This window comes from Phascolarctos cinereus, unplaced genomic scaffold (genome assembly GCF_003287225.1).
Source record: "Phascolarctos cinereus isolate Bilbo 61053 unplaced genomic scaffold, phaCin_HiC Scaffold_9;HRSCAF=440, whole genome shotgun sequence".
In the NCBI taxonomy this organism is placed as follows: Eukaryota; Metazoa; Chordata; class Mammalia; order Diprotodontia; family Phascolarctidae; genus Phascolarctos; species Phascolarctos cinereus.
This window is the reverse complement of record NW_027556402.1, coordinates 85201083-85214469: the sequence shown is the minus strand read 5'-3', so window position 1 is coordinate 85214469 and position 13387 is coordinate 85201083. Positions and strand designations below refer to the sequence as shown.

The 13387-nt window shown below is 36.1% G+C and overlaps 1 protein-coding gene across 5 annotated transcripts in view; it reads right to left on the bottom strand.

Annotated features, from left to right (window-relative positions):
- Nucleotides 1–13387, bottom strand: part of NEK1 (NIMA related kinase 1) — a 165437-nt gene that overhangs the window by 139288 nt on the left and 12762 nt on the right. For all 5 annotated transcript variants that reach the window (XM_020997822.2, XM_020997826.2, XM_078148330.1 and 2 more), the window contains 3 exons: nt 11439–11587; nt 11260–11356; nt 783–880 (listed from right to left, as the gene is read on the bottom strand). In XM_020997822.2, the coding sequence (XP_020853481.1) occupies nt 783–880; nt 11260–11356; nt 11439–11555 (312 nt within the window). In that variant the 5' untranslated portion in view covers nt 11556–11587. The remainder of the gene's footprint in view (nt 1–782; nt 881–11259; nt 11357–11438; nt 11588–13387) is intronic.

The following is a 13387-nucleotide window of genomic DNA, read 5'->3' as shown; positions in this document are numbered from 1 at the left end:
GGTAATCTACATATAAGAAGTGGCATAAATGCTATCATTCAAGAAATGTATTATTGGAAAAGCAAATGGGCCAGTCACGTGGTAAGTGATTAATAGAATTATATGTGAGTGCAACAAAACATAACTTTTAAACAAGACCTATGGAAGGTCTCTAGCACATTGGGCAGATCCATGATGGGGGATTTATGGGAGGATATGAACACTTCTCCACACAATATAAAACAGAAATGATAATTTATGATCTATGCCAAAAAGAAGAGGGGAGACAGGGGAGGGGAAAAAAGACACATGGAAAAAATCATGCATGCACTGAAGTGCTGATGTAGGCTAAGGATAGGTCATAGAGAGCTTTGAAATTTAAGCATATGACTGTGATCTTAATGGAGTAAGCTACAGGAAACCATTATAAAGTTTCTAAGCAGAGTAGTAGTATGAGAAAAGGCATATCCTAGAAAGAATAGTCTGGCAGCAGTATGCAGGATGGAACTAATCCCATCCTGTGGGAGTGGTAGGAGAGACTACTAGTTGTACTAGGCAAACAACGAAGGCTTAATAAATATTCAATCATTCATTCATTCACATGAAAGGGATAACAGAGCAACAAGGGATGAAGCAGAGAAATAATGCAAAGGAAAAATCAACAGGACCTAGAAATAAACAGGATATTACATAATAGACATTGAAACTAGATTGTCCAAGAAATACTGTATTGGTAATAGAAAATTTTAAAAGTTTTATACTTAAGAACACTATAAAACAACTATTAGTCCAAATAAAGTTACCTGATCTTCTGGAAACAACACACCTTTCTGGGCATTTATTCGTTTATAAAGATCCCCTCCTTCACAGTAATCCATTACTATGTAGAGAGAGCCATTTTCTACAAAATATAAACAAATATTCCCTTCTTGAAATTTAAGGGAAGAAAGAAAACACAAAGTAGACATATGTTTATTTAAATAAAATTATATAAAAATTAAGTGCTAGACTTAATAAGACAACAGAATTGAGGTACAGTATCAATCTGGGGAATGCCTAAATTCATAGTGTCTATAATTTGTTCATACATTTATGTTGACAAAAGATTCCATTACTGACAATTTAACAAGGATAAATGACCAAATATGCTTGTGCAGGACTATCTCATGAAGTTTTAGAAAAGTTACTTCTATATATACACAAAAACATTTCAAAACACTAAAACACACCAGAATTTTGTTTAATGTAATGACCAAACTTTATTCCAGAGGACTCATACTTCCCTATTACAGCTGACAGGTAAGAGACTAAAGGTGCGGAATGCTGAGTATGGCGTCAGACACGGTCAGTATGTTGTCAGTTTTACCTCATGTTTTTCAAGAGAAAGTACCTTTGGAGAAAGTTGACTAGAAAGCATTCCCCCTAAGTCAATCTTCCAAATAAAAGATGCTTGCTCCATCACAAGTCAAACTTTACTTTATCTTATTTATATTCATTTTTATATATATACACAAATATTTATTTTAATCATTTTTATGTTTCTAAGAGATCGTAAACAAGTAAGTGGGATTATATCCTTCTCTTACCATTTTGAAGAATGTATAATGTAGGCAATTTAAACTTTTCTTGGTGACTTAATATCATCACAAAGGTAAGTTATCATACTTTGCTGCGATATAGTGATGCCTCAGAGGCTACTGAGATGAACAGGACTGGTTTCAATACAAAGTTGCCCCAGACTTCTATTCTAGGCTTTTTGAATACTTATGTCTGCTTTTTTTAAAAAAAGTTTTCCTGCCCTCCCACTTGCTGTAACTATGAATTCTCACTAATATTGTCCTCTAGTAGTTCATTTCCCTACTCCCAATTTCTTCTAGTTTCCTGTGGGTTGGGAAAGAAGTCAACTAATCTTAATATAATTGTGTCAAAGAAAGAGTAAATAAGCTCATCAATTTTAACACGTCACATGATTTTGTGATAATATGCTGGCTTCTCTGAGGCTTTTTTTGATGTGTGGTTACAGAATCTGTTCCAGATAACTAAGATTACTGGATAAGTGAGGGATCAGAAAAAAGTCTCAATTTAGAAAACTCAATCTGTCATCTAGTAAGTGGGGCAAAGCAACACACACAATTTTTTTTGAGTTTTCTGCTTAAGCAAAATATTCCTCACTCAGTAGTATTTGATTTGAAATAATAAAACTTCATTTAAGGGGCTTGGATTGGCCTAGTGGATGAAGAATGGGCCTTAAGCGGCAGCTAGGTGGCTCAGTCAATAGAGCACCAGCCCTGAAGTCAGGAGAACCTGAGTTCAAATCCAATCTCAGACCAAACACTTGACATTTATTAGCTGTGCGACCCTGGGCAAGTCACTTAACCCCAATTGTCTAAATATATATATATATATATATATGTGAAATACATATATATATACATATATATATGTGAAATACATATATATATATACATATATATGTGAAATACATATATATATATATGTGAAATACATATATATATATATACATATATATATGTGAAATACATATATATATATATACATATATATATATGTGAAATACATATATATATACATATATATATGTGAAATACATATATATATATATACACATATATTAAACAAAAGCAAGATCTTAAGCTAGAGCAATAACTGCATCATACTTTTAAAAAAATCCCATTTCACAAAATATCAGAGTGGGAGAGGATTTCAAAATCTATGTACTTTAAGTTCTGTACCCAAAGGAATTTAAAAAAAGAAAAAAGGTAAAGGATCTATATGTGCGATAGCATTTATGTCAGCCCCTTTTTGTGATGGCAAAGAACTGGAAATTGAGGAGATGCCCATCAATTGGGGACTGGCTGAACAAGTTGTGGTATATGATCTAATGGAATACTATCATGCTATAAGAGCAGAATACTTTCAGAAAAACCTGAAAGACTTACATTAACTGATGTAAAGTGAACAAAACCAGAACATTTTATACATTAACAGAACAATAATCAACTGTGAATGACATCCCCAACAATACAAAGATCCAACACAATTTTAAAGGACCTATGATAAAAAATGCTCTCCACTTCCAGAGAAAGAACTGACGAAATCTGAATGCAGATGGGAGTAAATTATTTTATTTGCTTTTTCTTGTTTTCTTTTTGATGTTTTCTTTTGCAAGATGACTAACATGGAAATGTTTTACATGACTATAACCTTTATAAAACTGCCTGCCATCTCAATGATGGGGAAAGGGAAGGAGGGTAGGAAAGAATTTGGAACTCAAAGTTCTAAAAAACAAAGGTTAAAAATTGTTTTAATGTGCAATTAGAAAAAATATTAAAATTTTAAAAATAATATGAATAGGTTCTAAATGTTGTGTTAGTGGTGAAAAAATTTGAACAATAAAGTATTTAATAAAAGTCATTTTTTTTAAAAGACTACATATTTCTCTCAAAATAACTTGGTAGTATTTTTTTTTCTCAATTTTTAAGAATAATTTGTGTAGTACAGCAATAAATACTCCTATAAAGGTTTAACTGGAATTGGGGGAGGAGGAAGTCAGAAGCAAAACACTTTTTGTAGAGGGACAGGGTGAAAGGAGAGAGAGAATAGAACAAACAGGTGGAGGGAAACATGGTTAGCAATAGTAACTGTGAAAAAAAATTAGAAGCAAGTTTCTCTGATAAAGGCCTCATTACTCAAACATAAAGAGAAATGAGCCAAATACGTAAAAATAGGAGCCATTCCCCAATTAGTAAATGATCAAAAGATGTGATCAGTTTTCAGATGAAGTAATCAAAGCTATCTATAGGCATTTGAAAAAATACTCTATCGATTGCAGAAATGAAAATTAAAACAATTCTGAGGCACTACCTCATACCTATTAGATTGTCTAATAGGACAGAAAAGGTAAATGACAAATGTTGGAGGGGATGTGGGAAAAATGAGACATTATTGCACTGTTGGAGTTGTGAACTGATTCAACCATTCTGTAGAGCAATTTGGAACTATGCCCAAAGAGCTATAAAACTCTGCATAGCCCAAAGGCTTAACAATACTACTGCTACTTCTGTATCTCAAGAGATAAAAAAAAGCAAAAAGGAAAAGGATCTATATGTACAAAAGTACTGATAGTGGCTCCTTTCTGGGGGCAAAGAATTAGAAATTGAGGTATTAGGGAATGGCTGAACAAGCTGTGGTATGTGATTATGATGGGATACTATTGTACCATAAGAAATGACAAGCAGGATGCTCTCAGAAAAACCTGGAAAGACTTGCATGGGCTGATGAAAAGTAAAATGTACTGTGTACAAAGTAACAGCAATATTGTAAAATGATAAACAGTGAATGACTTAGCTATTCTCAGGAATACAACAACCCACGACAACCCTGAAGGAACTTACAATGAAAAATGCTATCCATTCCCAGAGAAAGATCTGATGGTGTCTGAGTACAGATTGAAGCACACTTTTACTTTATTTTTATTGAGGGGTTTTTTTTTGTGTTTTCTTTCACAACATGACTAATAATACAACAAATGCTGCTGTGGCAATTACCTGCATCGTTTTGGGATTTTATGTTCTGTTTATAAAATGAACTCTTAAGACATCTGAACCCCATCTGTCAATCAAGGGGCTTGAGGCAAGAGGCCCCAAGAGGCCCTGACTGAGATCAGTAGCACATTCCCCAGGATGACACCGCATCTTCTGCCTCTGCCAGGCCTAGAAAAAGCTCCTTGGGATCACCCACATCATTCAGATTTGGGGGGATTCCAGAAAGCAAATTTCTCTACCTTCCTCTGATCTGTTTATAAATTAATCTGCTGCAAAGAATCTATGGTATTCAGCTATACAGCGCACCTCTTGGTGACATTACATACTTCTTGCGGAAGAAAAAAAATTCAACTCATGCGTTACATCTCTCAGGAGGAACTTGATACCACCTGGTTGGTGCGTGTGCATGCTCCCCACTGTCATTACAGAAAGGATCAACCCACCCTCATCTGCTTTACCTGCCCATGGTTAATTGGCAGAGGCTGGAATGAATAGGTCAGGTATGTTTTGCATGACTACACATGTATAACCTATATCAAACTGCTTGCCTTCTCTCAATGAGGGTGGGGAGGGAGAAAAGAAGGAAATTTGGAACTCAAAGTTTTGAAAATGAATGTTAAAAATTGTTTTTACATGTAACTGGGGAAAAATAAAATACTAAATTTTTTTAAAATGGCCTAGCTTCAGATTAGTCCTTCCAAATAAAGCAAGTGCCAAATAGTTTGACAGCTCTAGCTTATCAAAGCCAAACAAATTATTTTTAACCAGAAGTTACTAAAGATTGCTTGAGGTAGCATCTTCAGACGTCTGAATTCTCCATTGTTCAGTTGCTTCAGTCGTGTCTGACTCTGTAACTCCCATTTGGTGTTTTCTTGGCAAAGATACTGGAGTAGCTTGCCATTTCTTTCTCCAACTCATTTTACAGATGAGAAAACTAAGGCAAACAAGGTTAGATGACTTGCCCAGGGTCACACAGCTAGTGTCTGAGGTAGAGTTTGAACTCGGGTCTTCCTGATTCCAGGTCTGGCACTCTATCCACTGTACCACCTAGCTGCTCCATGAGTTCTCTGCACAAAGTTTATGCGGGATTATTCTCATTATCCCAAGAAGTGAGAAATTTTTTAAATTTTTATTTATTTTTAATTTATGGAGTAAAACAAGCATTTTCATAACAGTATAATAAAAAAGATCACACATAAAACTGCAAATCTATTGTGTACAATTTTCCTTTTAAACATATAATAAAGTTATTATATATTTTTTTAAAAGTTTTCTTGAAGAAAAAAAAGCTATCCAATTTAACACAAACCTCAATATCTTCCACAAGAGCTACAAAGTATTCACAGCTACACAAAAAAAATGCTCCAAATCACTAATAAGAGAAATACAACACTGAAGTTTCATACCTTGTAAATGGCCAAAAATGACTCAAAAAACGGCAAGGATCATTACTGGAGGGGTTGTGGAAAGAGACACCCTAATACATTCTTGGTGGAGCTGTGAAATGGTACAAGCATTCTGGAGAGCAATTTGAAATTATGCAAATAAAGTGACTAAAATATCTAGCCCTTTGACTCCAAGGAAGCCATCAATAAGTAAAAAGCCACCACATAATCCAAAATGTTTACAGCAGCACTTTTTTCAAAGCTAAGAACTAGAAACTAAGTAAGATGACTATTAATTGGCTAAACAAACTGTGGTGCATGAATGCAATGGAATACTACTATGCTGTAAGAAATGATGTGTGTGATAAATACAGAGAAGCACGAAAGGATCTATATGAACAGAAACATAGTGAAGCAAACAGAGCTAAGAATATAATATACTCAGTAAACACAATTTACATAGAAAGAATGACACACCAAAAAATCAAAAGTAAATGTAGATAAAGATCAAACAGGACTCAAATGGATATGAAAAAATCTCCCCAAACTACCATCCATGGATGAGAGAGGTCCACAGCTGTTACGTACTACGTACTACGTACATGCTTACAGACTTTTTCAATCTATCGATCACTCGGGCTGCCTTTTTTCTTCCTCTAAAAACATACTGTTTGTCACAGGAGATGGCTCTCTAGAAGGGGCAGTGGCAGCACTACATCGGACACTATGGCGATGAAAGAAATACAAAATACTAATAAAAATTTGTTTTTCAAAATGTCTTCTACAATACACTGGATATTGATAGTTTAGTCAAGACCTTTATTGCTAGGCAACACGCTAGCTCCAAAGGCAGGAAGGACAAGAAAATTCTTCCTGACAATCTGCTCATTTGCAACTTCCACCAAGTTCTACCTAGCCTCCTACTTCTATCCTCTGGGGTGAGAAAAATTATTAATAATCAATGATTTGGGGAGATTCAGTGTTCCCCCTTTTTCTAGTTCTCATTTCAAAGTTCAGTTTCTTGATTAATGTACACTGAGATTGAATTAACTCTCCTCAATCTTGGTCACACCTCACTCAACCTTCTACTCAGGGTCTGGATGGGAACAAATTTTTTGAACATATTGCCCAAGGCTGAGCAACTTAAAAGTAAATGAAATAATCAAAGTTCATTAGAATAGGTCCAGCCCGTTATGTACTCAATGCTCCTTACTTCCTTCCATCCAGAACCTATAACGTTGATTTTGGAGCCCAAATATAAGACTTGACATTTATGCCTATTACATTTCATCTGATTTAATTCAAGCCCATTGAGATCTTTTCCTTCCCAGAATATTCATTCTCTCACTAATTGTTAATCAATCAGTTGATAGCCATCCTCAGGAACACTCCTCTTCCAAGGGCATATAAACTGAGAGCCCACCATGATTACCCTTGGCATTTAAGAGTGCCACTGACTTATTAAAATACTAGCATTATAATCTCTTCAGGCACACATCTGTCTTTTTTAAGGGAACTTCAGTCATCATGTTTGGATAGGGAGGTGAATTTCTATGGGCAATCTCATTCAACATTTCCAAACACCTCCCAATTTTAATCTCTTTCAAAAACAAGACTACTCCTGGTCTTCATTCATATAAGGACTACACACCCAGTAACTGCCAAAGGCCCTGTGGTCCTCAGCCCCTTGGTTTCTCAACTCCAAACCCCTTCTGTTCTCCTATGTAGATGAGCAGCCATGAGAAAGGCAGAGAAAGCAGGAGTCAGCTGGAACCAAGCAAAAGGAGCCAAATGTTAAATTTTCAGTGTGAGCATGTTGAAAAGCAGCAAATGCTACAAATCAGGGCTTGATTTATTGTTTTGTTGATTGTCTAGACTTAAGAAAGTGATGGAGAAAATGTTAATGAAGATTAAAAAGTGCTAGCATTATTAATAAAAATGACTAATTACCCAGAAATTATGTCTCTTGAGCTTTTTTAAACACAATGGGGCAAAAAGCACACCACGTTTAATCGTTCTTCCATATAACAGCCCTTCAAATGCTTAAAGATAGCTATCATGTTTCCTTCTAAGTATTCTCTTCTCCAGGGTAAAAAAAATCCCCAGTTCCTACAAATGAAGATCACATGACAAGGGCATTCACCACTGTGCTACATTCACCTGGAGATTGCCCAGCTTATCAAAGTCCTTCCTAAAGTGTGGTGCTATGAACATAATACACCCGCAGTGGACCAAAACGCCCAGATCTTTTTCAGACAAACCAATGTGTACTCATGCTCCTTACCTCCTTCCATCCTGTACCTATAAAGTTGATTTTTAAACCCAAATATAACACTTGACATTTATATCTATTACATTTGATCTGATTTAATTCAGCCCAATGTTCAAGCCCACTGATATTTTTTTCCTTCCCAACTTGATCATATGTAAGTTTGATAAACATGAATTTATGCTTTTATCCAGGTTTTGGTGTCTATGGCTTGTGACATCAGAATCCTTTAATGAACCATGTGTTCATACAAACAGAATGCTGTCCTCTAGTAAACATTCATGTGGATATAAAGAGGTTAAAACCCCAATTTAGATTCCATCACCATTCTGCTATGACTTTGAAAGGTTCATTTCAATTTTCTGCTATAACTGCCACAATCTAGATCTCCTCTAACTTTATAAGAGATATTATGAATATCCTATATGTGATACAGGGTAGAATTTCAAAAAGTCATCAAATGCAGTTTGGGGCCAAGATGGTTACCAAATGGAAGCAGACAACTCAGTTCAATTCAGCTTAGCTCAGCTCCCATATACCGCTTTCAGGAAAAATCTAAAAACAACACAAAACCCAACAATGATTAAGAAATCCAGTCAGACATTACTACATAGCATGACTTCAAACTCAAAAAAAGCCAGCCAATATCCCACAGTCAAGAGGAAAGGAAGCCTACCACAAAAGCCAGCATCAGTGTAGGCATATAAGAAGTTTCCTGTCATGATCAAAACACTGGAAGCCTATAGGATTCTATATCCAGAGGCAGCAAGAGTGGAGTGCTCCCACTAGAAAACCCTAGCATGGTCAGAAACCTACAGAGTGGACCTCAAAAGTAAAACAAGAGTAACAACATCCAGAATGGATGTAGCAGTACTTAAGACTGGGACAGCCCAGTACTAAGGGGCTCAGAGGTCCCTTGAACTCTGTCCTGAGACAGGACAGAAGGCCCTAAGAAGCCAGTGCTTTGAATCTCAAAGATCCAGGGGAACCTACCAGAGCTCTTTGTATAGACACATCCCAGAGGTGGAGGTAAGTAGGAACCCATGTGATCCAGGTACAGACCAGGTAGGGCCTATCACACCACCCAAAGAGCAGGCACAGAGCCTGGCCTTGGCACATAGCCCCAGTTCAGCAATTAAGACAGGAGCGATGAACAAAAGGAAGATGACATGGAATGTTATAAAAAATAATTAAAGCCTAGGGGAAGAGAAACTACTTAACAACTGAAAGCAGAGACTCAAAGGAAAAAATTGATTTCCAATGAAGATTCAAATAGGAAACAGAGGAGATAAAAGGAGAGTGGGGGATAGAGTTAAGAGGGAGCATAATACAAAAGTGTGAGGAAATACTTGCAAGCAAAACAAATTTCCTGATTGAGGGTGGGAAGGAGAGAAGAACAGGGAACGGTAGAGGTGGAATGAAAAGCTAGGAACTGGAAACTAAGATGGTGGCCATGAACTGAGGAATGACTGAACAAATTATGATATATGAATGAAAAGAAATATTGTTAGGAAATAAGAAATTACATGAGACATTCAGAGAACCCAGAGACAATTGTATAAACTGATGCTGAGTGAAAAGAACCAGAATAATTTATATGCCAACAACACTAAAAATAAAAATGACTTAAGAACTCTGATCAAGGCAATGATCAACTCCATCTCAGTGTGCTAATGATGGAACATATTATCCACCTCCTGTCATAGAAGTGATAGACTCAAGAGAGACACTTTGTGGATTTGTTTTGCTTGATTAGGGCAGCTAGGTGGTGCAGTGGACAGAGTGCTGGATCTGAAGTCAGGAAGACTCATCTTCCTGAGTTCAAATCTGAACTCAGACACTTATTGTGTTACCCTGGGCAAGTCACTTAACCCTGTCTGCCTCAGTTTCTTCATCTATAAAATGAGCTGGAGAAGGAAATGGTAAATCACTCCAGTATCTCTGCAAAGAAAACCCCAAATGGGGTCATGTAGAATTGGACATGACTAAAAAATGGCTGAACAACAACTTTGCTTAATTATGACTGTTACTGGTTTGTTAGGTGGGAATCAGTTGCAGGTAACAATAGTAGTGCAGAAAAAAGAAAGAATAAAGAGGGACATCGAAACCATTTTTTAAATGCACAGAAGTCAACAGAAAGAAATTTAGAAGGAATCATACACAAGCAATTAAAGTTTTGAAAATAACGTTCAATTTATTGTTTTTTAAAAAGCAAGAAGTATGGAATGGATATCAGTGCTTTCATATGCAATCCTCTTCTGTGTTCTGCTGTATAATAATGCTCTGTGTGTGGGGAGATAAGGGTTAAGCTCAGAAGAAAATAAAATGGTGGTTTTCTTTGATTATGTACAACACGGAATCATTCTCTTCTTCTAGGTTTGTTTGCTGGGCATTCCTGGCTCTTTAATATTCTTTTGACATTGACTGCTTTTTCTGCTTACTTGTTTTTTCTATATGGTGTTGTCTATCTTCAAGGTTTTTTTTTAATTTATTATTAATACAAGGCTATCTAGCCTCTTATTAAGATATGCAAAGAAGAGATTCCACAACCTCTGGCCTAAATTTTTCTAACACTATCTCTACAGCATTTTAAACCCCATCAAGAAGATACTCAATGCTGTGTGACCCTACGCAAGTCACTTAACCCCAATTGCCTAAAAAAAAAAAAAAGATACTCAATGTAGTTAAATCTTATAATTTCAGATGTAAGAATACCAATGAATGGATAGGTCTCTCAACTTTTTCCCAGAGGCTCAGAGCTTTCTCTCAGAGGTGATGCCTAACAGGACTTAAAGGGTTAAGAACAATTTGAGTGAACAGTTTATTTTCATCAGCTTGCTATTCCTTCCACAGATTACCAACACAGTCTTCAGGCAGTATGGAACTAAGAATATGGATGGAATCAAAGAATCAACCCAGCCACCAGCCTCCATATAATACTGGCATTGCAATGATATGCATTATTCCCCAGAGTAACGAAAGCATAGTCATAACTAAATTACAAAGAGACCATCATTTAGTTGATGAGTTCTTGTGTACTCTTTTGCAAATTTTATCTGACCTTCAAATGATTCCCTATATAGGACAATATTTGGATGCTTCATGTTTGCCAACACTTCAACTTCTCTCCTTGATTCTTCTCTTTCTTTACTGGACATCTGAAAAAGAAAATCAGATTTAAAATACACACTAATAGGAAATGAAAAAGCAGTACCAAAAAGAGAATGAAAATTGACTTACCCTTGAGATGTTAATTTCCTTAATAACATATTGTTTATAATCTTCCCTAGATTTAACAAGAATGGCTTTTCCAAAGGATCCTTCCCCAATCTTTTGGAGTTTACAGTATTTATCCATGGTTCTTTTCTTAATGCATCCTCATACATGTGCTAAACAGAAAAAGATATCATTAACATAGGTAAAAACATCTATTAAAACATGTTATAAAGTTTAAAAGAAATAGTACATCTTTGCTTACAGTTAAATAACCTTTCACTAAATTATACTGTAAATTGCCTATAGTCTAAAAAACAAACCCTACCATAATAATTACACATACTAATTCAAATTTTTGTGACTTCTTGGAAATCTAAATATGCCATTGTCTTCAAATGGTGAAAAGAAAAGGTATCATTTCTGCCACTACTGCCTCTATCCTGGATAATTGTAATGGGCTCCTAATAGGTCTCCCTAACTCCCTAACTGTTCCCTTCTCCAATCATTCTACACAGCTAACCAAATGATCTTCCTTAAGCACAGATATGACCATGTTACTCCCCCATACAAGCTACAGTGACTGCCTAATGCCTCTAAGATTAAGGAAAAAAAATTTCTCTGATGACTTTTAATGCCCTTTACAATTTGGCCCCAATATATCTTTTCAGTTTCACCATACATGACTCCTTCTAAGACTCTACGGTCTGATCAAACTGGCTTCTCTCTCTTCCTCACACATGGTATGCTATCTTCCATCTCTGGACCTTTGCAGTGGCGGTCCCTCATGCCTAGAATGACGTTCCTTCTCTCTGGGTCAAGGAGGACAAAGAGTTTATTTTTATGGTTTTTAAAAAAATTTTATTTATATTAACATACATCAATAAATTTTATTTATATCGCATTTTATATTTATTTAATTTTTCTGGTATAATGTCAACTTTCAGGAACTGTTGGTCTATTTTATAGCTTAACCAAAAGTAATTAATGTTATCTTCTGGAAAAGGCTTAAATGCCCTCTGGATCAACTCACCATCCTTCTGATTCTATTAACCAAAACTTTCCCTCCCTGGTCACCACTCCCCTATATGCATGCATCTTCTTCTATGTGGGAACTGAGGGAACCACACTAACTCCATTTTGTGACTCAATTTGGGATCTCGCTCAATTACTATTCTATTCAATTATGGGTCTACTCCAATTTCTTGGCAGAAAACTATTTAATTATGGGAATTGTGAGGAAAAACTTTATTGCACTGTTTGAACCCAGTCTTGTGTGGGGGAAATTGGATCACCTCTACTTGCTGCTTAGAGACCCTTAGCTAAGGACCTAGGTTATGCTGACCAGACACCCCGTCAGATCTGAAAACTGATGCAAAGAGTTTTCTCATAATTACGCATCTCAAGCAACCCATATGCCTTATCTGAAAACTGGCCCCATTCTGTCAGTTATTGATTCCATGTTCCTTTGACTGAATACAGATAGTTGGGGGGAGTGGGACACCTCTTTTTCTCATTTCAACGAACTGCACCTGTTTGTTCTCCCCCTCCCACCTCGGAAAGCCTCTAATTTTTCTTCCAAATAGGAATCAGATTACCTAATTCTGTTTCCTGGTTAACTATTTTCTTTTAATAAATTGGTCTTATTAGATTTATTGTTTTTAATGCATAAAAATCTATCTCCTCTTGTATTAGGGGTCCAGTGCCAAAGTTAAGGAGACCTGGTCCTGATTTTGTCATGCACTGGCATGCATTGCTTAATAAATTGATAAGACTGAAAGTTCAAACCTTTGTTCTCTCAGTCATTTCATCTTTCACCTGCCATAACCAACCGAATGCTAAGTTCTTTGAGGACAAGCACTATCTCCTTTTGCTATCTGTATTCCCAGTGCTTAGCACAGCACCTAGCATGCAGTAAGTGCTGCATAAATAGTTTTTCATTCATTCATTCCAGCAAAATGTGTCCTTGAGGATTG